The sequence below is a fragment of the Castor canadensis genome, chromosome 2, assembly GCF_047511655.1.
Source record: "Castor canadensis chromosome 2, mCasCan1.hap1v2, whole genome shotgun sequence".
NCBI classification, from domain to species: Eukaryota; Metazoa; Chordata; class Mammalia; order Rodentia; family Castoridae; genus Castor; species Castor canadensis.
This window is the reverse complement of record NC_133387.1, coordinates 141,647,577-141,674,872: the sequence shown is the minus strand read 5'-3', so window position 1 is coordinate 141,674,872 and position 27,296 is coordinate 141,647,577. Positions and strand designations below refer to the sequence as shown.

Here is a 27,296-nt window from a genome sequence, read left to right as displayed (position 1 = left end):
CTAGCCTTATGTTCACTAAGTCTCTTTTTGTTTTGGTATTGGGGTTTGAACTCAGGGCTACACTCTAGCTAGGCAGGCACTCTATCACTTGAGACATACCCCCAGTTCTGTTCATTAATTCTTAATGAAGAAATAGACTTTATTGAAGAGGTAAATTTGAGGTCAGATCATTTGTTTGAGCTGATCATTGAATAATGATCTACTCTTACTTCTACCTCACTTCATAGAAAAGGAAACAGGCCCAGAGAAGGAAGACACATAGTAAGGTCATCACTGAGTTAACAAAAAGCTGGGCCAAGTGTCACAGCTTTCCAGAACTGGTTCAGCACTCTCTCCCTTCACCACATGAGGCCTGTCATTAGAGGGTAGGTTACTATTGTAGATGAGTCTATGTTCCCCAGACTGGCCTTTAACTCCTGACCTCAAGCGCTCCTCAGAATAGTTTGAACTACAGGCATGCAGTGTGTATCACCAAGCCAGACTATTTGTCCCTTCTTCCTTCCCTCCCTTCCCCTTATGGAAGGTTAGTAAAAACTGCTTGAGGGCTGGGAAGCACTTGCCTAGCATTCATAAGGCCATGAGTTCAATCCCCAGCATCAAAAACAACCCCTGCTAGAAAACATCATTTTAAAGGGTTATATATTATTCCATCAAGAATATGGACATAATTTTTGTACTGGGGACAAATTAAAGCACAAGAAATTGCAACTTGCAATCATTTCTCTTTTTCGTGCACATACCTCCTTAAAAGAAGGCTTCTTTGCTCAGTTCAGTTCTTTAGTGTTTGCTGGGATAAGCAAGGTCAAGGGTGGAAATGCAGAACTGGGTATTTAGAGAAGGGGCAAAGCATACTATAGAGGGGCACAGGCCAGGCCAGGGAAGAGAGAAGACCTGGGAGGGGAGAGGAGAAGTAGGGAGAGTGAGTGGACAGGTGACCAGGGACAGCAGTCTGGAGAAGTGGTGATCTGGGGAGAGAAACACACTAATGGAGACTTTTAAGAAGGATTGCTGGGTTTTGTGAGGTAGCCACCTTTCCTTTCTTTTCCTATGAGCCGCCTCCTAACTCTTTGCTAAGGGTCTCCATACTGCTTGTGCAAGACTGGGGATGTGGCTCAGTGGTAGAGTTCTTGCCTAGCATGCATGAGGCTCTGGGTTTGATTCCTAACACTGCGGTGCTGTGGTGGGGGGGTCAGATTTCTGTGCTGCGATTGGCCACAAAATAGCCAAGGTTACATCTGCTTATTCGAACAGTTACATTTGAGGTTTTAAAACTGTTTTGAAAGCTGCAATTCTCATTATTATTCTCCACTCAAGACAGTTATTCTACTGAAAGCTAGAAAAAGTAGTTAAGTAAATCCTACCTGGAAAAAGCTTGTCTTTATTGTCAGTAGTATTTTTTTCTAGCTTGTTCTTGGTCTGGAGAGCAATTGTTTCGTCCAAGTTTTCTGGAGGGAGAGGGAAAGAAATAATTTCCTGAAAGATGATATCAAAGTTTTACTACAAATATTTAAATCTCATCAGAAATATCACACCAGCCATTCCAAAATATTATCACTTCCAGCAAGATGGTACAACCTACGTTTTATTTCTGAGAATCATTTCCTTAGGGAGGAAACTAGAGAGCTTCAAGTTCTACTTCCTTCTGGGTTAATTGCAGACTTCTTTCTACATCTATATGACCACTGGTAAAACACTTCCAGGGCTGACACCTAGAGTCAACACCTGTGGTTTTGACCTACACAACACCTAGTAGTTACTGCACCTTGATTTTCCCTGGGGGAGCCCTGCTCCTCCCCATCTCAGAACATTTGACCCTAGTGGTAGCTGAGTAACTCAAGCTTGAGTAAGCCATGACCTAGGGCTATAGTGATTGGTTGAAAGAGGATCCCATGAATCAATCTAGCCAATGAGATTCAATGTTAGGACTGCTGGGAGAAAGAGACTCTTTCTGCAGAGTTGGCTTCACTCAAAAGAAGGGAGAATAGGACTATCTGACCATCTACCTCCCCCAAGGGAGCAGCCTGTCTGCAGTGAATCAACATACAGCAAGTCAGAGCTGGGAGGTGGAGAAAGATTAATTGCTCACACTATTGATGGACTTCACAAACCTGAAGCCAGACCCCCTACCTCTCCATCCCCGGGACTTTTTCAGTTACATGAGGCTGTAAATCCCCTTTTTTGCTTAAGCCAGACAGTTAGGCTTCTGTCATTCAGGGCCCTCACTAGTTCAAGAGGTGGCCAGTTCTACTGTTAGGTAGGGTTTAAGGTGAGAATTTCCCTTCTCAAACTAAGCTGAAATCTGTATCCTTGTTTTGGACCTTCTTCTGCCCTTTGAGGTAACGACATGTAAGTGTTACTGGACAGGAGTCTTAGACTGACTTCTCAGTGAATCAGAATTCACACTCAGGCTGGGCGAGTGACTCAAGTGGTAGAGCATCTGCCTAGCAAATGTGAGACCCTGAGTTTTCAAGCCCCAGTACTGCCAAAATAAAAACTATTATTATTATTATTAGAATCCACACTCTATGCACTGTTATTCAACCAGCCAACATCTATCTCGCTATACTATCTGAGGAGAGGCCATTTGCAAAGAAGCATTTCTTTGCAATTAGTTTTTAAAAATTCCATAATTACTAAATTGCTCCTGCCCCATCCCTATTTGGAGAAGAAAATGGGTAAATGCCGTTGTGTAATGCATTGTTCATTTCCTTCTTTGAAATAGCGGCCATTGCTGGCAATCTTTGTAATCACCACACACTGTGGAACCAGAACAGAAAGGTGGGTCCCTGCTTGGCACTGGCTCAGGGGGCAGCAGAAGAAGCTGGCCACTTCAGTCTCTTCTACCCATGTTACCCCTCTCTTGGTTGGATCTCCATGGCAGAAGTCAAAAGTCAAGGTGCTTAAACAGAAAAATTCTTTAAAATATAATTCTTATTCTGATCTTATAAGTAATATGCATATTACTTAATATTGGAAAAAATTAAGAAGACAGATTTTTTTTTTTGAAGTGGAAATTTTGCTGTGTTGCCCAGGCTGACCCCACAAAAAAACAAGAGACCCTATCTGAAAAATAACTAAAGGAAAAAATAGCTGGAGTGTGGCTCAAGTGCTGGAGTATCTGCCTACCAAGCACAGGTTCTGGTTCAAACTGCAGTACCACCCCAAAAATACGTATATGTATATATAAAATGTATTATATATAACCTCAATATCGTCAAAAAATGGAGGGGTGTATAAAGAAAGTTGAAAGGAAATGCACTAGAATGTCTCTGAGCATAAAAAGTGTGATTTTAAAAGCTAATTTTCTATAGCCAGGTGTGGTGGCATGTGCTTATAGTCCCAGCTACCTAGGAGGTTGAGGCAGGAGGATCACTTGAGCCCATACGTATAACAATACTTATATTTTATATGAAAACACAGCATTTAAAATAGTCTGATAGACTATTTAAATTTATCTTAGGTTTTCTCTTCTTGTGGAGCATCAAGACTATTTGCATTGTTCCCAATAGAACTTTCTACAAAGATGGGAGTATTTATTTCTGTGCCATTTAACATGATAGCTACTAGCTACATGTGACAATGGAGCACTTGATGGGACTGGGGCTGTGGCTCAAGTGGCAGAGCACCTGCTTAGCAAGTGTGAGGCCCTGAGTTCAAATCCCAGAACCACAATAAAAAAATTAAAAAAAAAAAAGAGCACTTGAAATTTTCCTAGTGTAACTGAGAAATTCAGTTTTAAATTTTATTTCATTTTAATTGCTTTTTATTTAAATATAGCAACTGTGGTTAGTGTCTACCATATTGGATATTCGGCTATGGAAGTAGTGGGGCTGGACACAATGGCTCAAGTCTATAATCCTAGCTACTCAGGAGGTGGAGATCAGGACAATTGCCATTCCCATTCAAAGTATTTGAGAGACCCCATCTCAATTAATAAAAGCTGGGCACAGTGGTGTGTGCCTGTCATCCCAGCTACTCAGGAAGCATAAATAGGAGGATCAAGGTCCAGGATGGCCTGGGCAAAAAACAAGACACTCTCTCAAAACTCACCAAAGGAAGAAGGGAATGGCTCAAGTGGTAAAGTGCCTACCCACCAAGCACAAGGCCCTGAGTTCAAACCCTAGTAACACTAAAAAAACCCAAAAACACCAGGAGCACCTGCACATAAGCCTTGTGGCATCTGTTGTGCATTTCCACAGGACCAATGACTAAATTCATAATTCCCAAATCACAGAATGCTGATATCAGACAGTCAATTGTCCCGAGCAATGTTTGCTCTACTGTGAGAGGAAGAGAGTAGGTTATGTACTGTGTCTCATATGAATCACTTTTTGTAAAATTAAGATTCACTTTCTTTTGTATTGAATGATTTTTAAAACAAATATGCTATTTTTATAATCAGAACAAAACCAGTATAACTATTTTTATGAAGAAAAAAACTGCAGAATGATTCTGGATTAGTTCATCCTATGAGTTTTCTCTTCTGTTTCTCCTTCCCCCAACAGAGTAAGGAGCCATGAGGTCATCTTGCCCAAAGTACACTGGGGACAAAAGATATTCATCCATTAAAAATCTAGCAGGAGGGCTAGGGCAGGGGTGTGACCAGCATGCACAAGGCCCAACACTGAAGAGAAAGCAAAAGCGTGCGGAGGAGTGGCTCACGTGGTACAGTGCTTACCTAGAAAGCGTGAGGCTCTGAGTTCAAACTCCAATGCCACCAAAAAAACCAGAGAAAACAAAAACTCCTCTGAACAGCCAAGCAGGAAAACAAAAAAACCCTTTTAAAAACCAAACAAAATTGAACATTTGCACTGTGCAAAGGAGAAATGTCTGGTGCAATTGAGAAACTAGATTTTTAAGTTTAATTTTAATTAATTTTTAGAAAACAACCTACATGCAGAATCAAAGATTGCCTAAATTTATCTATAAAGTTCAAGAAATCAGCATCATTTTTCTATGAAGAGCCAAATAGTAAATATTTTAGGCTTTACAGGCTACATAGTCTGTTATGACTACTCAACTCTGCTGTTATAGCAGGAAAATAGCCATGGATAGCACTAAAACAAGTGAACGAGGCTGTATTCCAATAAAACTTTATTGGAAACTTGAATTTTATATACACAATTTTTGTGTCAAAAAATGCTATTCTTTTCAAAATTTTTTTCCCAGGTATACATGTGAAAGCCACTATTAGCTTGTGTGTTATATAAAAACAGATGTTGGGGCAGATTTGTTTCATGGGCAGTAGTTACCCAGCCCTTGTTATAGGTAACAGAGACCTTTATTTTATGGATGTAGAAAGTGAGACCAAGCAAGGCATAGTTTCTGGCCCAACATGGCAGAGCTGGTACCAGGAGTCAGGACTCCTGACGCCCCATCCAGTGTCTGTCCTCCCTGCCACATGGTCCTCAGAGAGGAAAATCAAGATCCTTAGTCTCAACCTTACAAACACAAGTGAACAGAGTTATTGACTTAAACTGCGATAAAATTGTCTCTGGAGATTATTAGACGATGCTACTAAAATTAAATATAATAAATGTGGAAGATTTTTATTCAAGTTGTACATATAAAGAGTTGAAAATTTCTAGTTAATTTTGTTTGTATGTATCACCAAGCTGGGCAATTCTGACTACCTAGGTGATCTGGACCATTTTGGTACAAATCATCAAATTAATGAGGTAATGACTGCCAAACTCCTAATTTACACTGAACAATGAAAACCACCTCAGTGAAAACAAAGCAGATAGGACTCTTACCAAGGTACGAAACACCTTCTTCTGGAGAGACCGTGCCATACTTCACCATCATCTTCACAAAGTCAATCAGAGTTTTCATGATAGTAATCAGGGTTTCCTTCTCCTTCGCTTCTTTTTCTACATAAAAGGACAAAATAATTTAAAGAAAACTTGTGGAAAACAGCCTCATCATTCAATTCCAATTTATGAAGTATAGCATCTTACTGAAATATTTCTGCCTACACTTATAGCTAAAAACTACATATATTTAACTTAAATGGGCCAACCATAATTTCCATTGAGCTTTACATTAATCTAAAATATCGTACTAATAGAGTAGATGGTAAAGAGACATTTTCACCCTTGATAACAGGACCCAAAAGGAAGGGTAGAAGCTTGGTGGCCTGACTCAAGTGGTAAGTTTTTGAGGATAAGAACAATCTGTATTCATTAATTAAACTTAATTTTCTTTATTGAAGCATACCTGTCTTTTACTTTTAAAAAGGCAAGTTTTTAAATTTTATTTTTATTTTTGCAGTACTGGAGATCAAACTCAGGGCCTTGCACATGCTAAGAGAGTGCTCTACCATGTACTACATTCCCAGTTCTAAAATGCAAGCTTGATTTTTCTAACAGAAGTACATACTGCTTTTTAACTATTATTTCATTTAAGGGGTTACATGTATATAGTAAAAATATTTCAATAATCCAGGAATGAAAGTGAAAAGTAACACACTCTTCCTCACCCCCCTCCACCCCGAGCTAGCTACTATTAACGGTTTCTAGGGAACCCTTTGTATTTGACACAGTTGTTCTGCATCTCAGTGGGACAAGGTGGCTAACGATGCCATAAGTGGCTCAGTAAGTATATCAATTCTAATATCAGAAAAAAAATCTGTTTCCATTTTTGAAAAGAAGAAAGCAAACTGAGATGCTATATGGGAGCCCAGTTTTCCTATTCTTTCAGCTGCCATGAAAGATTTTCCCCAAATGCTCTTAGCCTAACCTCCATCCTCCCCACAGGGCTGACTGTTAGGTAACAACAGCGATTCATCTGTATCTCTCAACTGATGGAGACATGGAACCTTTATTTTTTTCCCACTCACCTGGAACAGTGGAGGACAAGGATCTGAGAATATAACCACCTTACAAACTCAAATCTTCCCTCTAAGAGCCATACTGGGAGATAGGTAGTGAGCGAGCCCATTGTTGGCTCTCACACTAAGCCACATTCTACAACTCAGTGCTTTATTTTTTTTTTCAAATTTATTTTTAAAATCTGACAGACAAAATTATATGTATTTACCATGAACAAAAATCAACATGATGTGTTGAAGCATATATACATCCTGGCCTGGTTAAACCTAGCTGGTTAACATATATGCATCACCTTGCAGTCATCACTTCCGTGGTGACAGCACTTCACATCCACTCTCTTAGCATTCTCAAGCATGGAGCATTTGGGAGTGAGGATAGGGGATGTTAGTCAAATGATAAAAAAAAAAAAGTATTTGCAACCCAGTGTTTATCAGAAACAGAAATGAGATGCTGGGATTTTGGGGTTTTTTTGGCAGTACTGGAGTTTGAACTCAGGACCTCAAGCTTGCTAGGTGGGTGCTCCACCATTGAGCCACACCCCTAGGCTGTGATATTTTAAGTTTTCTATGTGCTTTTTATTTCTCAATTGGTTCAGATTGAGTGAGGAAGACAGGTGTTAACAAAGACCTTAGTATAAGTAGTTAAATTAAAATTCTAGAAAAATGAGATATCAGGTGAAGAAAACTGAAAGATAAAAGCAAATAAAGAATACTCCATAAAGGCGATTTTAAATGTACCATAAAAGTCACAGGTTGGGAAGGAGGACAAATGGAAGAAGAAGTGAGGAAAAGATCTCAGGAAAGAATTGGTAATAACCCCAGCCATCACATTTATTTGTTGAAGGTCACATCTGTGACCTTGCTGATGCTCTTCACTGATGAGAAATGACTCAACAGGATGACAGAGGCTCTGAGCTGGGCATCTGCCAACCATGGGGTAAGGTGGCTGAGAACAGACCCTCTGGACATAAACCCTGCAGGACCAGCAGAGGGACAGTGCCACCTGGCCAATGTCTGAGACTGAAGGACAAAAGGATGTTCTGCAGGACTGCAAGTTCCCCGAGTTACTTATGGAGGACACATCACAGTTCCAGAAATCTTTATAGGAATGTTCTTTGAACAAGGAAAGGAAAAGCCATGAAGACAGTGCAGGGGTGTCTGTCTGAACAGTAACGAGAAACACTGGCTGTTATTATCTTTGTTGCAGATTAACCAAAAATAAACATGAACTGAAATCCTCCAGTTGACTCAGTGCACATGTGACAGAAGAGATAAGGACACATTAACGTCCAGGTTTAAAACACAGAACCAAATCATTTGTCAAATGCGTTTTAGGCTCCTGGCTTTCTTTCACTCAGGGTCCATTTTAACTCATTGGAAGGTTGAAACTGAAAATTCCTATAAAGTAATGTCTTGAATAAGCTGAAGAGGATGGATGAACTCCTACACACTGTTCCGACTAGGAGAGAAAATGAAGAAAGCTTTTGAAAAAAATTTACTGAAAAATGGCAGGATTTCCTAGTTAGTGAGCTGGTTTTCTTTTTGGACTATGTGAATAAACTTAGAAAATATGCTAAGTGAATAAGTGAGGCACAGAGACAAATCACTTACACAGTTGGCCCTCTAACTCTGTGGCTTCCATATCCATGGATTCAACTAAGAGGATCAAAAATATTCAAGAAAAAAACTACATCTTTACTGAACATGTATGGACTTTTCCCCCTTGCTATTATCCCTCAAACTATACAGTAAAATAGTTACTACTTTGTATTAACTATCATAAGCAATCTAGAGATAAGTAAACTATCTAGGAGGTTGTCCATGGGTCATATAAAAATATTGTACCATTTTATACAAGCGCCTGTGGATTTTGGTATCTGAGGCGGGTCTTGGAACCAGTCACTTGGGGATACTGAGAGATGAATGTATATGGACTCTAAAATAGTCCAACTCATAAAAGCAGAGAGTACAATGGTGGTGCCAAGGGCTGGGTGACAGGGAAAACCGGGGAGATGCTGGTCAAAGGGTATAAAATGTCATTCAAAGGTTAATCCAACAAGATGAATAAATTTGCCAGGTGCTGGTGGCTCGCACCTGTAACCCCAGCTACTTGGAAGACTGAGATTGGGAGGATCGCTGTTCAAGGCCAGCACAGGCTAATAGTTTGAGAGGCCTCATCTCCAAAATGGCCAGAGCAAAATGGACTGAGGGTGCGGCTCAAATGGTAGAGCACCTACTTTGTAAGCTCAAAGCTGAGTCCAAACTCCAGTCCCACAAAAAAAAAAAGAAAAAAGAAAAAAAAAGAGTAAATTTGAAGGATATACAGCATGGTGACTATAGTTAACAACACTGGACTGCATACTTGAAATTTGCTAAGAGGAGAGATTTTTAAAATTTCACAGCAACAAAAATGCAGAGAAAAAAGGAGGAAAAAGAAAATGGTAGCTATGTGAGGTGATGGATATGCTAATTAGCCTATTAGTGATGATCATTTCATTGTATGCATATATGAAAACATCAAGTTGTACACCTTAAATATGTACAATCTTTGTCAGTTATACTTCAATAAAGCTGAAACAAGGTGTGAAAAAAACACCGAGAACAGAAGATTTGCAATGCGTGAGGCTGGTCGAGCGTGGTGGTTCCTGCCTATAATTCCAGTCATTCAAGGTTCGAGGCAGCCTGGGCAAAAAGCAAGTGGGACATCCCCCTTCTCAAACAAGAAGCTGGTTGTGCACTCTTGGGGATATACCCAAAAGAATGTGACACAGGTTACTCCAGAGTCACCTGCACACCCATGTTTATTGCGGCACTATTCACAATAGCCAAGTTATGGAAACAGCCAAGATCCCCACTACTGACGAATGGATCAAGAAAATGTGGTATCTATACACAATGGAATTCTATGCAGCCGTGAAGAAGAATGAAATGTTATCATTCGCTGGTAAATGGATGGAATTGGAGAACATCATTCTGAGTGAGGTTAGCCTGGCCCAAAAGACCAAAAATCGTATGTTCTCCTTCATATGTGGACATTAGATCAAGGGCAAACACAACAACGGGATTGGACTTTGAGCACATGATAAAAGCGAGAGCACACAAGGGAGGGGTGAGGATAGGTAAGACACCTAAAAAATTAGTTAGCATTTGTTGCCCTCAACGCAGAGAAACTAAAGCAGGTACCTTAAAAGCAACTGAGGCCAATAGGAAAAGGGGACCAGGAACTAGAGAAAAGGTTAGATCAAAAAGAATTAACCTAGAAGGTAACACACATGCACAGGAAATCAATGTGAGTCAATGCCCTGTATAGCTATCCTTATCTCAACCAGCAAAAACCCTTGGTCCTTCCTATTATTGCTTATACTCTCTCTTCAACAAAATTAGTGATAAGGGCAAAATAGTTTCTGCCGGGTATCGAGGGGGTGGGGGAGGAGAGGGAGGGGGCGGAGTGGGTGGTAAGGGAGGGGGTGGGGGCAGGGGGGAGAAATGACCCAAGCATTGTATGCACATATGAATAATAAAAAAATTAAAAAAAATAAAAAGAAGCTGATTATGGTAGTGTGTGCCTATATTCCCATCTTCACAGAAGGTGTAAGGAGGAGGACTGTGCTCCAGGCTGGTATAGACAACAAGATATTCAAGAGCCTACTTGAAAGATAAATGAAGCAAAAAAGGGCTAGGGAAGTAACTCAAGTCACTTGCACCTGTCTAGCAAGTGCAAAACCCTGAGTTCAAACCCCAGCACCATCACCACCACCACCACCACCAAAAAGAAAGCTTTGTAAATGAGGCTGAAGTGTGTCAGGCCAGGAACACTGACTCATCTCCATATTGCCAGAAGATTCTTTCCAGGACTTGTACACAGCAGATGTTCAATCACTGTGTATCGAACAAATAAACAAACCCTCTGTGAGCAATATTACATTATCTAGAAATTCCACTTTGCCTGATTACCCCTTCCCTAAATATTTCCGTGACTAATTCTGCTCTTTTTGAAAAAAAAAAAACAACAAAAACTGATGTGAACTATTTTCCCTAAGCCCGCAGCCTAGGTCACTGAGGATGCATTTGGAAACTGAAAACAGGAGGCAGAAATCCCCACTCCCCACCACCATTTCCTAGACTTACTGTTTCTGTTCCACCCACTCAGAAAATGGTGGTTACCTGAATCAATGCTTTTCAGTAGTGCATAGAAGTTTGGGAAATACTGGAGTTCCTCAAAGTTGTCTTCACTGTAGGTTTCCGTTCTCCCTTCCACGCCGTTCGTTAAGGTCACGGTGTTAGACACAGTGTCATCTTTTTCTCCATTAGTAAAACCATCTTGGATGGCTGCCATTGGAGTCTCCAGTGATGGGGAAAGAAATCAATAACAAAATAAGCATTTGGTTAGAACGAATGCAACTCAATCCTTTCCTCCCTTGTGCTCTTGGATGGGAAGCAGAAGTCTTCCTCTTGAAAGAAGAATCAAGTTGATTCTCAGCTCCACTAGGCCAGACAGGCCCTGGTCAGGGTTTGGTCCCTAAGGCTTCACAATCTCTTTAAGTGGTGCTTGCTCAGTGTCTATTATTGATCAATAGGTACATTGGCTAGGTGAGGAAGAGAGAATGATGCTAATAGACACAGTGACAAAAACCCCACATGGGCCACAACAGCAACGAAGAGAAAGAGCAGGCCTCCTTTCCCACTCCTGAATCTTCCTAAAATGCTTAATCTTAAGTCTCTGAGGATCCAAAGATTTAACTCCTATAGAGACAAAAATCTTTGTTTTGTAAACTCAAACCCTGCCTCTCCTGCCTCTTGGAATTATCAGGAAAAAAAGAAAACAAACAAACAAACAAACAAACCAGAATTTTCCCTCCTTTGTAACTTCCTATGGGTTCAAACCTTTTCTGGGCAGCTGTGCATCTAGTCACATGGAAGCAGGGAGTAGTGACAGGTGCAGGACCTTCAGGATGACGCCCTGAAGACCCTGTTCCAGGGAGAACAGACAGGGAATTTGTACTGTCATGCTCTGGCCAAGTTCCTATCCCTTTCAGGGATGCTTTCAGAAGGCCCAGCAGTAGCACAGCTGTCCCACTTGGGAATTTCTGGCAACATTTGCAGGGCTGTCTGGATGATGCACAATGTACATTTCTCTTTCCCCACCATCCCAAGCAGACTCTAACTAGTCTGCCATCCATCTCACACACGCATGTCTTCTCAGCCCTGAAGTTTCCATGTTGTAGCCAGTTATCTTTTTTTTTTTGGCAGTACTGGAGTTTGAACTCAGGACCTTGGGCTTCTACCACTTGAGCCACACCCCTAGTCCTTTTTGCTTTTAGTTATTTTTTTGAGATAGGGTTTCATGGTTTTTTTTGCCTGGGTCCAGCCTGGACTGAAAACCTCCTATTTACACCTCCCACATAGCGGGGACGATAGTTACCACCACGCCCAACTTATTGGTTGAGAACTTTTTGACTGGGCTAGCCCTGAATGTTGATCCACCTCCCAAGTATCCGGGATTACAGGTGTGTGCCAGAGCATCTGGAAGCCTGTTTTTCTTTATAAATTACAGAATCTCTGGTGTTCTGTTATAGCAACAAATAACAGACTAAAACAAAATCCTTCAGTGTTTCCCCATGACTCATAAAAACCAGACTCCATATGTGGTTTGTAAGGCTCAGCATGGACTGGGCTGGGTCCACTCCCCAGTCTCACCTCTCACCATTCTTCCCTTCTGTGTTAGCCACACTGTCCTCTTTTCGGTTGCTTGGATACTCCACACTCTCTCTACATACTGGCTCTCGTGTTTACAGGTTTAATCCTATTTGACTTTCCATTCTCAGCTCCCATTACTTCCCATTACACATTCTCAGAGCCTAAGTGCAGGACAGGTCCCTTTTTTATGAGGTCTCATCAAAACAGGTCTTTTCCTAGAGCACTGAATGCAGTTGTCATTAAAATGACTATCTGAAGACTAACCTCCTCTTCCACTAGTCCTTACCCTTCATAGGAACAGAGACTGCATCTTGTTAAATCAGTCTGACAGAGGGCTCATGTCCTAGTGCTCCATAAATATTTGTTGAAGGAATATTCTATTTGCATTGATGCATTTAGATCACGTGAGTGAACAGGTCAAGGTTATAGACAATTTAGAGGCAAGCGACTTCAGTGGAGTAAAGGATCATGAAAACTTCTACATCAGTTTTAGTTCAGATCCCAGAAGCTTGACTCCTGAGTTCTTTGATAATTTTATAAGGCATTTAAAAAAAAGTGAGTGGATCTTTAGAAGCTGTTTTTTTGGGGGTGTAGTGCTGGGGAAGGAACCCAGGGCTTTGTGCATGCTAGGTAATCACTCACTCAATCACTGAGTTATATCCCCAGCCCTTGCTTTTTAGAGACAAGTTCTTGCTATGTAGCCAGGCTGGCTTCAAACCCACGATTCTCCTCCCTCTGCCTTCTCAGTGCTGGGATTACAGGCATGCACGACCACACTGGTTAGAAGCTATTTAAATAGATGCCAGCTGAGCTGATGGAGTGGCTCAAGTGGTAGTGTGTGTGCTTGGCAAGCATGAGGCCTTGAGTTGAAACCCCAGTATCAAAAACATAAAAGAAATATATGCCATCTAATGGGGATTTGAAGTAGGGAGAGAAAGAGAGAGCCTTCAGGTTATCTACTCCCAAATCCATTCCAATTTCTATTTCTAGCCTCTCTAAAACAGTGCCACAGTCTATATATTCTTCTTGTATTGAGACAGGATGTTTTTTGATTGATACAAATCAAAGCAGGAATGAGGACCCTGATATCCACCTATGATCAACTTCATCTAGAGTTTTAAAGAGAATCCATGGGGGGAAAGGCTCTCAGGAGGTTGGTTGATGCCAAGTAAAAAATAAAGAGGCAAGGGGTCCAGAAAGGGGAGGGGAGGATGAATGACAAGCTGCATGAAGAATGATAGATAGGCTTCTGAACCAACAGAAAGGGGAAGGAGCAGGTGGAAGAGCACAACCTTGGATAGAGAGGTGATCAGACCAGAGAATTCAGAAGTAGCCATGGCAGAGGACAGAATCAACCTGCTGGGTTGATTCTGCGTGCATTATGCATGCATGCGTGTGTGTGTGCACATGTGTGTGGATGTTGGGAGGAGATAATGATATAGATGGAAACTGAATACCAACAAAACTGTAAGATACTGGTTCCAGTACATTGAGGCTATATAAATAGCTGTTATTAAGTGATATTGTTATTTCACATATTATGTGATTTTTGCAGTGTGGTATAAGATGTAACGTTTTAGAATGAAATACACAATCTCTCAATTACTTTCAAAGTGGGGTTCATTTATATCCTTTACCTTATTGGTATCTTATGAATATACATTGTAAGTGAGCTAAAAATACCACATGCTCCAAACTTTCTTTAGCAGCAAGGAAGGTCCTAATTCCACACACAGCCATGTGCAGGCTTATGTATACACTCAGAACATGCTCACGTACTCACCACCTTCTCTGGTATTTTTCCAGCCTCAGCCCCAGTCCTGCTTGTGGCTTTGTTGAGCTCTTCCTCATAATTGCTGGCTTCCTTTGAAATTAACTCTTGTAAAGCCTCAGCTACTTCATCTTCCAGTGTATGAGCCTGGCTTTCTGTGATCTGTTATAAAGTGATCATAGGTAAAACATAGGTAAACATATACAACGGCTATTCCTATTCTTGTGATTAAAAAAAAGTCCTATAATTTATTGTATCTTTCAAAAAAGTGAGAAGAAAAAAATTTGAATGATCTAAACACAAAGAAATGATAAATGTTTAAGGCTATGAATAAGTGAATTACCCTGATTTGATCATTACACATTATATATGTGTATTGAAATATCACATTGTGTCCACACAAATGTACAATCTTTATATGGCAATTGAAAATAATAATAAAAATATTACAATGACAAAAAAAAAAATCCTGATGGAGGTGTGTGTCTCAAGTGGTAGAGCACCTGCCCAGCAAGCACAAGGCCCTGAGTTCAAACCCCAGTACCACCACCACCAAAAGAAATAAATACAAATATAGACTAAACTCTAGTTGACTGTATATTTTTGAAAGAGAATCTTTGGAATTCTTTCTGGAAAATCCTTCCTTCTACCTGTATGTCATGCTGGCTGTGGGAAAGGAAGTGTTTTTGGGTTAACCATGCATGTCCCATCTGCTGAAACCCATAGAGCACTTACTTTCAGAAACACCTTGAGAGTTGCCCCCCAACCCCCACCCCAAGGCTGAGAGTCACAGTCAGGTAACCTTTGAAACTGTAAACTTAGCATCTTAATAAAACTTGCCAGGGGCTCATCAGAGTCAAGGAGTGAAATTAGATTTCTTAAAGCTTCTCAAACACACAGTGCATGCCTTTTCTTGTGTTATTTCTTGTCTGATCACATGTCCTCTACCTCTGCTAGATACATCCTAACTACCCTTCCAGGCTCACTTCACACACTTTTTTCTCTGCAGACTTTCCTTACCCCCAAATGGATACATGCCATTCTTTTGCAGGCTGCACTGCTCTTACGCTCACAAGCAGCTTGCATTCTGGGTGTGTGTGAACTTGTCTATTCTCGACTCTACACTTCTGAAGGGAAGCCTATGGTGCCTTGCCACACAAAGACAATGCATTATCAAATGATGGCTACTTGGATCAAGTGGCTTGGCTTCTGGGACTATGTGAAACTGCACTAAGAATTTGGCTCACTCTCACATTACATGCAACTTACCAGGCCAAGATTCAGCAGTTTAGAAACAATCTTGTCAAACACTCCTCTGTCATTCTCCTCATAAATCCTCGTAGCAATTTTATGGACGATGTCTTCAGCAGTTAAAGGAGTTCCATCTAGTTGGTGAAGGCCATCAGGATCATCTACAAGAGCAAACACACGTTCCCATCATGGTAATAATGGACCCATTCCACATATCGTATCCCATTTATAACCCAGGCTTTGCTTTTCTATACTCAAGATATGTTTGAGATGTATTATTGGTTCACATACATGCTTGGTTCAAAATAAAAGTGGGCTTCAAGTTAAGAGCCTAGAATGACATGGAAACTCTGAAAGCTTATATGACTATAACATCCGAAGACAACACAAAAGACATCTCCATTTATATTATCACTAATAATACAAACAATACTATAGTTACCATTTACCTAATATGTTGTATGTTATTCAAAGTACCCTTCTATAGTTCATTTAACTTGATCTTCTGTTTTTACACTAAGAGCAGGTTGGTCATATTCCCACATCCTTCCTTTGTAATTTTTGATACTGGGGTTTGAACTCAGGGCCTCACACTTGCTAGGCAGGTGCTCTACCACTTGAGCCACTCCACCAGCCTATGTCTTCCCTTTTTGCAGGCAAATTCCTGGGCTAGGGGTGGGGGGAACCCGACTCACACCTAGAATCAGAAAGTGTGAACTGAAAATTTTCATGACTTACCTGGAATAAATATTTACTTCTCATTAAATATACATCGAGTACCTTTATGTAAGGAAGCTTAATGTGGTAAACCCCATTCTCCAAAGAATAGGGAACTTACTTTATGAGCCTGGAATTGAAACTCTTAAAACAAACAAATCATATTTGTGCATATTTGCATATTGCACAAAGCAATATGCAAATCTTTGCAGAGAAGCATGCAAGTATTCCACCCTAGTTTTCCTGGGAATATGCTTGGCAGCACTACTTCAGACTAAAGCAAGGGCCCACCCTGAGGGAAAAAGCCCAGTGGTAATAAAGTGTGACATCCACAGAGAACTAACAGGATCTTAGTCTCCTCCAAGATATACCACACTTGAGTAGACCAACTTACAAGGCACTTTCACTCTCCCTGCACTTTTAGGCAGATTGGGAAGATCAGAATTTTAGCTCAATGACATCTCTTGTTATCTATATATCCCTGGACCACTGTAAAGAATAAATAGGGTATTGGACCAGGGATGTGACTCAGTGGTAGAGTGCTTGTCTAGCATGCATATGGCCCTGGATTTGGTCCCCAGCACAACCAAAACAAACAAACAAATAAATAAGCCAATGCCCCGAAAACCAATAATGAGGATATCAATTTCATGGGATTGTTGTGAGGATTAAAGAAACATAAGCGTTAAAGGAAACTTTTAAAGCATTCGGTCCTGTGTGAAAGTGATTACATTACAACTATGCACAATAGATTTGGATTTTGAAATAAAGGAGCCCCGGGTATCTTCTGGAGAAAATGGAAAGTGAATCTCTGGCCAGATTTGGCCCAATAATCCTTATCATTTTCACCCAAAGAACAATCTAGTATCTCTATCCTGGTTCTGCCCTTTTCTCCCATGGTTCTGGGGGATTTAGATCACAGCTTTTCTTTAAGACTCTATGGAAATGGTAGTATATGCAGCCTGGACAGGATATCTTTTTCCTCTTGTTTGGAAAGCAGCTTAGGAAGATGAGTGGAGTGAGTATACACAGAGGGATGGAAGTTCTCTGTCAGCATATAATTGCTGAGTGGCTGGCCATGAGCTGTGCGCCCTTTCAGCCACAGTGCCAAAGGAGCAGTTAAGCCCCTAGGAAAAAAACCCATAAAATCGGTTCCCCTGACTGGTTGGAAATTGGGTTCACCATCTATTTTTCAGGATACCTAAATGCTATCATTTAGGTCTAAGTTTTTTCCATCTGTGGGTTGCAAGTCAGGCTCTCAGGAATATAGACTTCCCTGGTCTATGCAGAGGTGGAAGAATTTACTTCCCTCCCTACTTATCCCTCAGGATATGAAAAAGAAAGAATATTGGCTGCCTGTTGGAGTTGGAAAATAACCGAGTTAACTGGTTTTCAACTCATTTATTTCCCAATGGGGAGAATGTTAGAAACTCAGTAAAGAAATATCCTGGTTCTTCTGCTGTATTGCTGCATTCTCTTGAGCCAGGAACTTAGGTCTCCCACAGTGGGAGAGCACTAGGTTGGGTTAATCGTGTAGCATTTGATCACTGTCCCTCACCTTCCTCTGGTTTCCCTTGGCTCTTCTAAAATGGGCTGAATAACTCATAATGACTTCCCTACTGCTCACAAAGGGTTATTTCACCCTTCCTGTGTGGACCCTTAGAAATTAGCCCATCATGGATTCAAAATACGTACTATTTTGTGTGGATGTCACACAACATTCTTATGTGGATGTCGAAGGGCCAGGTTCCCAAGTCATCACCTTCCCTCTCATGTTTTGAATCACTAGCTTCTAATATAATACCTGAAATTCATTTGTTCAATAAAAGTTTATTAAAGTCTTAATATATGCCGGGCACTGAAAACAGAGGGACGAATAGGTTAGGCATGGTCCCTAGCTATGTGGAGCTTGTTATCTAGTTCATAGTCTGAAACCATAATTACACAAAAAAATATTTGTTAGATGAATGCACACAGGAACCCCAAAGCGCTTCCACATAAGAGAAATCTGGGAAAAGCCTGAGTCATGCACATAATAGAAAACGCTGAAAAAAACCAAGGGGCCCTGCAGTACAAGGCCACTTGGAGGTTTCCTAAAGGCATTAATAGGTCGGGGGACATCCTCTGGCAAGGTTAGTTTCCCTCACTCTGCCCCTGGCAAGAAGTCTGCACACCTGCCATGTTCTATTTGGTGGTTCCAAACCCTCTGGTTCTAGGATTTCCAGGGCGTGGAAGGAGACTAGAAGCTTGCTCATAGCACATTCTCTCCAAGAACGTTGGCCCAGCTTTTCTGTGATCTCACAGAGTTAAAGTGACTCTTCAGGCCTGTCTGGGAGTTGGTACCAGTGGAAGAGGGGAGGATGTAAGGAAAGGGTGCAGGAGGGTGAATATGGTGGAGATATTATGTACTCATCTATGAAAATGGAAAAATGAGACCTGTTGAAACTATCCAGGAATGGGGGGGAAGGGAGGAATAAAGGAGAATGATGGAAGGGGTGAATTCAACTATGATACAGTAGAAGAACTTTTGTAAATGTCACAATGTACCTCCAGTACAAGAATAATATAATTTTTAAAAATGGCTCCTTAGGGTAAATGTTAAGCCATAAAGACCAACTCTTGTTTTTGGGAGGGTGAGGGTCAGAACTGGGATTTGAACTCAGGGCCGTGTACTTGCTAGGTTGGTGCTCCACCACTTGAATCATGGCCTCTAGCAGGACTAGGTCTTGGAGAAAAAAGAAACACCTACTTGAGATGGCAATAAAATGTTAGACAATTTTAAAAGTTAGTTGCTCAAGTTTAGTGATGAAATCAACAAATTTGTGTCTCTGCCTGCACATAGAATCAGTGCTTTGTGAGTTTTACTGACTACTGAGGAGGAAACTGAGGCCAGAGGTCCTGAGTCCCTGTCCAAGGTCAGCTGGTTGGCGACTCACTGGCCTGGGACCTCTCTCCCACTCCTGAGCTTTGTCTCCATAGCTCTGTCTCATTTGGCCAATCAGTGAAATTGTTTTTGTTGTTGTTTTGTTTGTTTGTAGTGCTGGAATTGAATCCAAGCCCTTGCGCATGCTAGGCAAGCGCTCTACCACTGAGCTCCATTCCCAGGCCCTAGAATTTTTTTTTTTTTTTTAATTTTGTTAAACCAAACAGTCAGTTCAGTCAAAGTGATTTGATTAAATCTGTTTTGGATGCAGTAATCCTAGTGTCTGTCCATCTTTAGTCTAAATATTTTAAGTTAAAAAGTAGAATTCAAATTTTAAAAATTTCCCTGAGTAGCACAGATTACAATGTGGCAAAATATAAACCACTGCTTCTGCCCCACCCCAACACGCACCACACACTTTATTTTTTATGAACTTTTTTTTTTTAATGAACTTTCCTCAGGCTATGATGTTCTATGAAAATCTAATTTAATTGGCAGTTGTTTTCTGGCAGAGATAATTAGCATGAGTCTCTTGTTGCCATGGAACAAAATAAGGGCATAGAAGAAAGCCTGTACTCACTCCTAAGCACCAGCCTGCAGAATGGAAAACAGTCTCCTCTTTCTCAGTACCGAGATACAGCAATTCATTTATTCCCACATGTTCTTTCATTTGTTCATTCATTTATCCATATAATCTGGAAGTCTTGGAGTTTGAAATCAGGGCCTCATACTTGCTAGGCAGGTACTGTACCACTTGAACCATTCTTCCAGCCTTTTTTTGTGTTGAGTATTTTTGAGATAGGGTCTCATGAACCATTTGCCTGGGCTGGCTGTGAACCTCCAATCCTCCTGATCTCTGCCTCCTGAGTAACTAGGATTACCAGCACCTGGCAATGTCTCTGTTCTTGCGAAGTTTCTTTTGGAGAAAGACATTTATCATAGGTAGTTACAGTTATGGATGTAAAAGTACTAATAGCAGCTGGGCGACAGTCGCTCACACCTGTAATCCTAGCTACTTGGCAGGCTGAGATCAGGAGGATCACGGTTCAAAGCCAGCCCGGGCAAATAGTTTGTGAGATCCCCATGGTTCAAAGCCAGCCCGGGCAAATAGTTTGTGAGATCCCATCTCCAAAATAAGCAGAGCAAAATGAGCAGGAAGAGTGGCTCAAGTGGTAAAGCACCTGCTTTGCAAGCACCAAGCCTTGAGTTCAAACTCTAGTCTCACCAAAAACAAAACAAAACAAGACAAAAACCCTACTAACAGCATTAAGTAGCATGAAGGAAAAGAACATGGTTTCTATCAGATTAAGTGTCCTGGATGGACCTGTAAATGTAGGCAGGGACTTTGTTAAGGATTTTGGTTTACAAACCAAGAGAAGTGGGAATCTGTTAAAGGTTTTGTGAAAAGAATGTTATGTTTAGCCAGGCATGGTGGCCCATGTCTGCAATCCCAGCCGTCAGCAGGCAGAAGCAGGGGATCACAAGTTTGAGGCCAGCCTGGGTTACATAGCGAGTCCCTTTTCAAAAAACCAGCAGTTGGGGATACATAGCTTAGTAGTAGAGCACCTGTGCAAGACCGACCCTGAGTTCAATGGCACAGACATAGACACACACACAGACACAAATGGCATGCTCACATTTGTGTGTTAAAAAGGCCTCTCTGGCTGTCACATCAAGAATGGGTTGAAGAGAGGCCGAATGGGGTTGCTGGAAGAGCTGTAGAAGATTTTGCTCTGGTTCAAGTAAGATGTAATTGGATATTGGACAAGGATGGTGGTGTCTGAGGATTGTTCAGTTTTTTTGTTTGTAAAAAATACTAAGAGATACATGGTAAGTGAAATTAATAAGATTTGGCAGGTTGGAATTTGAGAGGGATGGAAAGAGAAATAGTTTGATCCCAGATTTCTGTCTTGGAAAATTGGATGAATTAGCAGTATATTTCCTAAGAAAAGATTACTCTAAGAGGGCTTGTGAGGTGGACAGAGACCATGAGTTTCACCTTGAACGTATTAAGTTTGAGGTGCATCTGAGCTGTCCACAGCAAGATGCTAGGTAGAAAGAAAACAGGTGTATAGTTTGGAGATGTGTGGGTGGATGGTTTGGAACATTAGGGCACAGATAGTAAATGAAGCTATAGAAAGGTTAAGATGACCAAAGGAGGGCTGGTGAAGTGGCTCAAGTGGTACAGTGCCTGCCTAGCAAGTGTGAAGCCCTGAGTTCAAACCCCAGTATCACCAAGAAAAAAAGAAAATGACCAAAGGAAAAAGTATATGGCTAAAGGATATGGTTAGGAGAATACTGACAGGAAAATAGTGGACATTTTACCTTTTGGAGGATGTCATTGGTATTTTGTTTGTACCATTACAGTAAATTGAAATATTAAAATTAATTCATTGATAAAGTAAAATATAGGTAGTAGTTTTAAAATTTTTTTCAAAGCATAAGTAAAGGAAACTTTAAAGTGAAACAGTTGGGACTCTGTGGAGTGGGGACTTTGCATATTATCAGTAAATTCGGGCTTTATTTCAACTTTGGACTTGAGTAATGAAAGACTGTGACAGGGCTGGGCTGGCAGAGTGGTTCAAGTTGTAGAGCATGAGCACCTGCTTAGGAGGCATGAGGCCCTGAGTGCAGTCCCTAGTACTGCCAAAAAAAAAAGAGAGAAAGTATGTAAGAGATATTTTTAAGATAGAGAATTTTTTCTTAGCATGAAATGGAACTCTTCAGAGAAAGTAGGAAGCAAAATATTAATAATTTACCTTGAAATTTATGATCCAATCCACTCTTAGTAGAATCATAGTCATCGATCAGTTTTCGATTCTTTGTTGAATCAACATCTTCCACATTCAATTTGTTGTCAAATGGGGAACTTCTTATGGGTTGTCTTTCTTTCTCAATTTTTTCCTTTTCTGTTATTGCCTTTAGCAGATTCAAGTTATCAACAAAAGAATAATTGCTTTCACCTGGCTTGTTTTCTGGAAAAAACCCAGAACCATTTTAGTTAAGATTCTCATCACCTACATTACGTACTTTAACATCAATACAATTCTTTTTACCTGGAGGGTATGTTTTCTTAATCTTGTCTGCTTCTGCTTCAGCAATCTGTAAAACAAACATGAGTTAGAGCTGATTTTAAATTGTTGTTTCCCTGCTTACCAACTATAAGAGCCCAAATAACCTAATCTCCATGGGATTTAGCTTTCTTGTGTGCAAAATGTAGGTAATAATTCCTATCAAAAAGCATCATTGTAAGGATTAAATGAGCTAAAATAAAGGGCTGATGTATTATAAATATAATTCCTTTCTCCTATAATGTTGGTGAAAAATAAACCTTTGGTAAATTAAGCAATCAGAGTAGACATGATGTTGAACTTACTGGTGTATTACACAGTCAATCTATGTGTCCAGGGTATATAACTGCTGGGACATAGAAATGGCCCAAACTGGATTTCCCAACATAATTTTTGTCAATTTATTATTAACTTCCTGAAGTTTTAAAACTCAAAATGGCTAAAATGTTCCAGCATAATGAATGAAGGCAAAATGAGACAGCAATTATAATTTTACTGCTCACCTACCTGCTCGTTCAAAGGTCTTTCAGCACTGAGTTCTCTATTATGTAGAGACTTGTCTAGAATAAATAAGCACAGATATAAATGTAATTGTGCTTTGGAAAGATATAACAGGCCTCTCACTAAAATATTCAAAGGAAACCAAATAAAAATATTGGGAGAAATAATTCTGGGTGACTCTGAAACGAAATATTTATCAACAAATACTGTCAGTGGCCCACCATGAGACGACTATCAGTGTTGCCTTGCTTATTACCTTGGGGTGTTTCCAGAGTTAATAAACTCACTCTTTTTTTTTTCCTGACCAGAAATTTAACATGTAGTTCTAAACTTGGCTTACCAGCTTTTCTCAAGCAGAAAGAGCATAATTTGGATTGGCATTATTGACACATTACAGACTCTTTGATCACAGACTGCCTATGTTAGGAATAGAATATCCGAGAAGGGTTGTAAAACAACCAGAAAACAAAAACAAAAACAAAAATAAGCAAGCCACTTTAGAAGGAAAAGGCACCTCCTTCCTTTCTCAAAACAAAATCTTTAGAAACAACCCATGTCATTATCATTAAAAATGATAAATTTGTCTTTTTCTCTAAATTCAAATTGATTGTCGGTCCATATGCATAGAGAGGATTTGATCAGAAAACAAGGCAGGGTGATTTCCAGCTCAAACAGCATGCCAAGCTTTACCTTTTCATGACAAAATAAAAGGGAGATTTGGGAAGAAGGAAAGTGTCCACGTACCTTGGCTGCCTCCCGGCTTGGGGAAAGCTTGAATTGGGCTACTGTGGAGCATCAAGACCAGAATCCAAGTGCCGGTCCAAAGGAACCCCATTCTTCCACGCTGGGCTGCCGAAAAGAGCCTGGCGCCAGGCTCCCGGAGCTGGAGCTTTTGTTATGAATGAAAAGAGGGAGTAAAAAACAGGAAGGGCCGGGAGGGCGGTGCAGGGGGGAGCTGGCCGGGCCGGGCGGGGTGGCCGGGAGCGCTGCGCCCCTGCGCGCTGGGGGACCGGGGATGGGGCGCAGCGCCGCGCGCCGTCAGGTCTGCAGGTGGGGGCGGGCGCTGTCCGCGCCGTGGTGCTGAAGTTCCTGTGACGCGGATCGGGGCGGCGCTTTACTCCTCCCTGCCTCCTGGAGAGGAAGTGAGGCGAGGGGCGCATGCTCCCTGCAAGCCAGAGGCGGGAAGGATGGCGTCAGCAGCTCCAATGCTACTCCAATCCCCCGGGAAGGGGACGCGGGGGAGGGGCGGCAGACCAGCTAGTGTCTTTTTCTGTGCCGCAGTCTTAGGCTTGCTCCTGCGCTCACGGTCAGCTGGGTTGTGTAAGCTTGGCATCGTTGTCATAACCTTTACTCAAGGACTAAATGTCTTCTCTACCCTGTCAAGGAGTGTTAGATAACCTTGTGCAGAGTTTTGCTTTGGAATTCTTTTTTTCTAGTAGATTTGCTCCAAAAATCTCTTCTTTCCATCCCACCAAAGGCGGATATAATTCGATTAGCCTGAGAAAAGCCCTACTTTTCGTGATTTTTGTTGGCATGCCTCGATGCTCTTGTGTGTCAGCTCTCCGGGAGTTTCTTGAACTGGGAAATTGCAGGGACATTCTTTCAAATAGTCAGACTGTGCAATACACCCTCACTCTCCTAGATGCTAAAACAGAACAACAACGACAAAATCATCTCCTGTCGCCTTAAGAGAGTCCTCACCAGTCCAGAGTCTGTGAGCAGCACTAGCCAGTTCCATAAAGCAGCACTTCCCTAAAATTCTTCCCCAGGTCTCAGTTATACGTAAGGACCTTCAAGAGAAGAGATAGTCACAAGAAGAATCTTTTAAAAATTATTATTATAACTAAGCCTGGGAGGTGCTTCCTATATTCTAGACTATCGCAAAAGCTTAAGGTTATTGCATTCAGGAGCTATCCAAAGACTTCAGTGATGAATACAAGCGAGGTAATGTGAGCAGGGTGTTGAGTAAGCGCTGTAGTGTCTGATTTTTAAGCAGAACTTGGATCTTTTCCTTTGAGCTGCAGCTTGCTGGGAACCAGTGTGAATAATGACCAAAGAGAAGGACTCAGTACAATCAGGCCTTTGATTTCTGCGCCCTTTCTTTTTGAGGAGCAAGTTTGTTATTTAAGTACCTAAAAACAAACAACCAACCAAGTGGACAAACAAAGCTCTCTCATCTGGAGGTTTTTGAGTTTGGAGGTCATGCAAACTCTTCCTGTAAGAATCTAAAAAGTACTTCTTTTTTGTTCGCTTGTTTCCATGTGAATCTTTTTTAAAAATAAACGCAAAAATTGTATTTATTTGTGGGGTCACAGAGCACTTCTAACAGCTACTTCAAGACAAATAGCTTTTTCTTGGCAGTAAAATCATGGCGTTATTATCCTAGCATGCAGCAGTCTTTAAAATTAGGCCATATTTTAAAGTCTCAGCGGAGTGAAGGGCAAATTGCCTTAGTTTCCTCTTCTTTAGGACAAAGATGACAGGCTCTGTTTATCTCACATTGTTATTGTGGAGATCAGAGAGGTACTTTTTTTCCCCCTTTTTGATTTCTTTTTGAGACAGGATCTCCCTAGGCAGTCCAGACTGGTCTCAATCTTGAGATCTTCCTGCCTCAGCCTCCTGGGTATTGTGATTATAGGTGCACACCACCTTGTCTGGTTGGGTACTTTGATTTTTGATGCCAAAATACAAGTCATAGCATGTTTTCAGCTTTGTGATGCTGGGGACAGAAAGAAACATCATCCAACATTACATATCACTGATTATGAGACTAATTCTCACCACCTCAGCCTTACTGTTCCCTTACTCACCTGTCCCTTCACTCTATGTTTGCAATTGGTGGGGGGAGGACTTGGGATAGAATGAAAGTGAGGGATGGCTACTGAGTGCATTGCATTGTTTGCCCCAAAGGAAAAAATGATGCCTTCTTTGCTATTTTAAGTTGAGTGATTGTGTCAAATGGACACTTAATCCAGGACCATGTTATGTTTCTGATCAACTGAGTCATGGAGCACTGAGTAATCCATCAGGTATGAATTAGTTTGCATTCTTTAATCTTACAGATGATCCTGCTGCAGTTAGTACAGATCTATAAAAGGAGTCATCTTGAGTTTCATTCATTCATTCTTTCATTCACTTATCAGATGTTTACTGAACACTTGAAAGGTACCAGGTATTTAGATGATTGCTGGATATATAAAGACAAGGCACTGGCCACTGCTGGTCTTAGAGCCTGCTAGAGAGAAAAGACTGTGATCGTAACATCAATAAAACAACTATTTAGTAAGTGGGCTTCATGTGCAATACACTATTCTCACTTAAATATAAGTGAACAAATGATCACAAGAGTGTGTTATGGGTTCCTTTTGTATAAGCAAGGTTCAGGTGGAGTCCAAACAATAGAATTAATGGTCAGGAAAGGTTTTAAAGAAAAGATGGAGCTGGGCACCACTGGCTCACACCTGTAATCCTAGCTACTTGGGAGGCTGAGTTCATAATTCAAGACCAACCCCAATAAATAGCTCATGTGACCACATCTTTAAAATAACCAGAGCAAAATGGACTGGAGGTGTGTCTCAAGCAGTAGAGTGCCTACTTTGAAGAGCAAAGCCCTGAGTTCAAATCCTAGTCTCATTAAAAAAATAAAGAAAAAAATTAAATAATAGATGGGTTTTTTTGTTTGTTTGTTTTGTTTTGTTTGAAACAGGGTCTTGCTACATAGCCTGGGCTGGCCTTGAACTGGCAATCCTTCCTCAATCTCTCAAGTGCTAGAATTATGAGTCTATGCAACAAGCTAAGATGTTTATGCATAATAAAAAGATTAAAGTATTTGATTCTTAGGCATAAAATTCTTAGGCATTTTAGTACACTATAAACATTGAATAATATTTTTGTAATTATGTTGAAATTACAGCATTGGTATTGACACAGATCAGATGATCATGAAATAGCATACAATGCTTAGTGAGTTTGTTAGTCCTGCTTGCGTGCTCATCAGTACCCAGGGAGAGCAATGCCATGTGCTCATTACTGATGGGGAAGATGCCTTCTGGGCTGAGCTGAGTCTTTTTTTTTTTTTTTTTTGCTAGTACTGGGGTTTGAACTCACGGCTTTGTGTTTTGTGAAACAGATACTCTACTGCTTGAGCCATACCTCCAACCCTTTTTTGCTCTGGTTATTTTGGAAGTAGAATCTCATATTTTTGCCCAGGCCAGCCTGGATTGTGATCTTCCTATTTTATGCTTCCCGCTGTCACTGGGATGATAGGCATGCACTACTATGCCCAGCTTTTTTTCCATTGAGATGGGATCTCACAAACTTTTTTTGCCTGGGCTGGCCTTGAACCTCAGGCCTCTAGATCTCAGCCTCCCAATTACCTAGAATTACTCATGTAAGCCACTGGCACTTGGCTTTGAGCTGAGTCCTGAAGATAGACATTTAAAGGATGTTTTCATTTGTTATAAAAAATTTTATTATATCAATTATTACATGTTTCATTATAGAAAATTTCAAACACAAAAGAAAGTATTGAAA

General features: G+C 40.9%; 1 protein-coding gene across 1 annotated transcript in view; it reads right to left on the bottom strand.

Annotated features, from left to right (window-relative positions):
* The window catches only part of Scg3 (secretogranin III), a 42,484-nt gene extending 18,705 nt beyond the window's left edge, over positions 1-23,779 (bottom strand). The window contains exons 1-9 of the mRNA XM_074065950.1: positions 23,508-23,779; positions 22,770-22,822; positions 22,248-22,293; positions 21,951-22,166; positions 15,570-15,712; positions 14,313-14,462; positions 10,997-11,174; positions 5,757-5,873; positions 1,362-1,445 (exon numbers count right to left, since the gene is read on the bottom strand). Coding sequence (XP_073922051.1) covers positions 1,362-1,445; positions 5,757-5,873; positions 10,997-11,174; positions 14,313-14,462; positions 15,570-15,712; positions 21,951-22,166; positions 22,248-22,293; positions 22,770-22,822; positions 23,508-23,598 — 1,078 coding nt within the window. The 5' untranslated portion in view covers positions 23,599-23,779. The remainder of the gene's footprint in view (positions 1-1,361; positions 1,446-5,756; positions 5,874-10,996; positions 11,175-14,312; positions 14,463-15,569; positions 15,713-21,950; positions 22,167-22,247; positions 22,294-22,769; positions 22,823-23,507) is intronic.
* Positions 23,780-27,296: the final 3,517 nt, after the last annotated feature.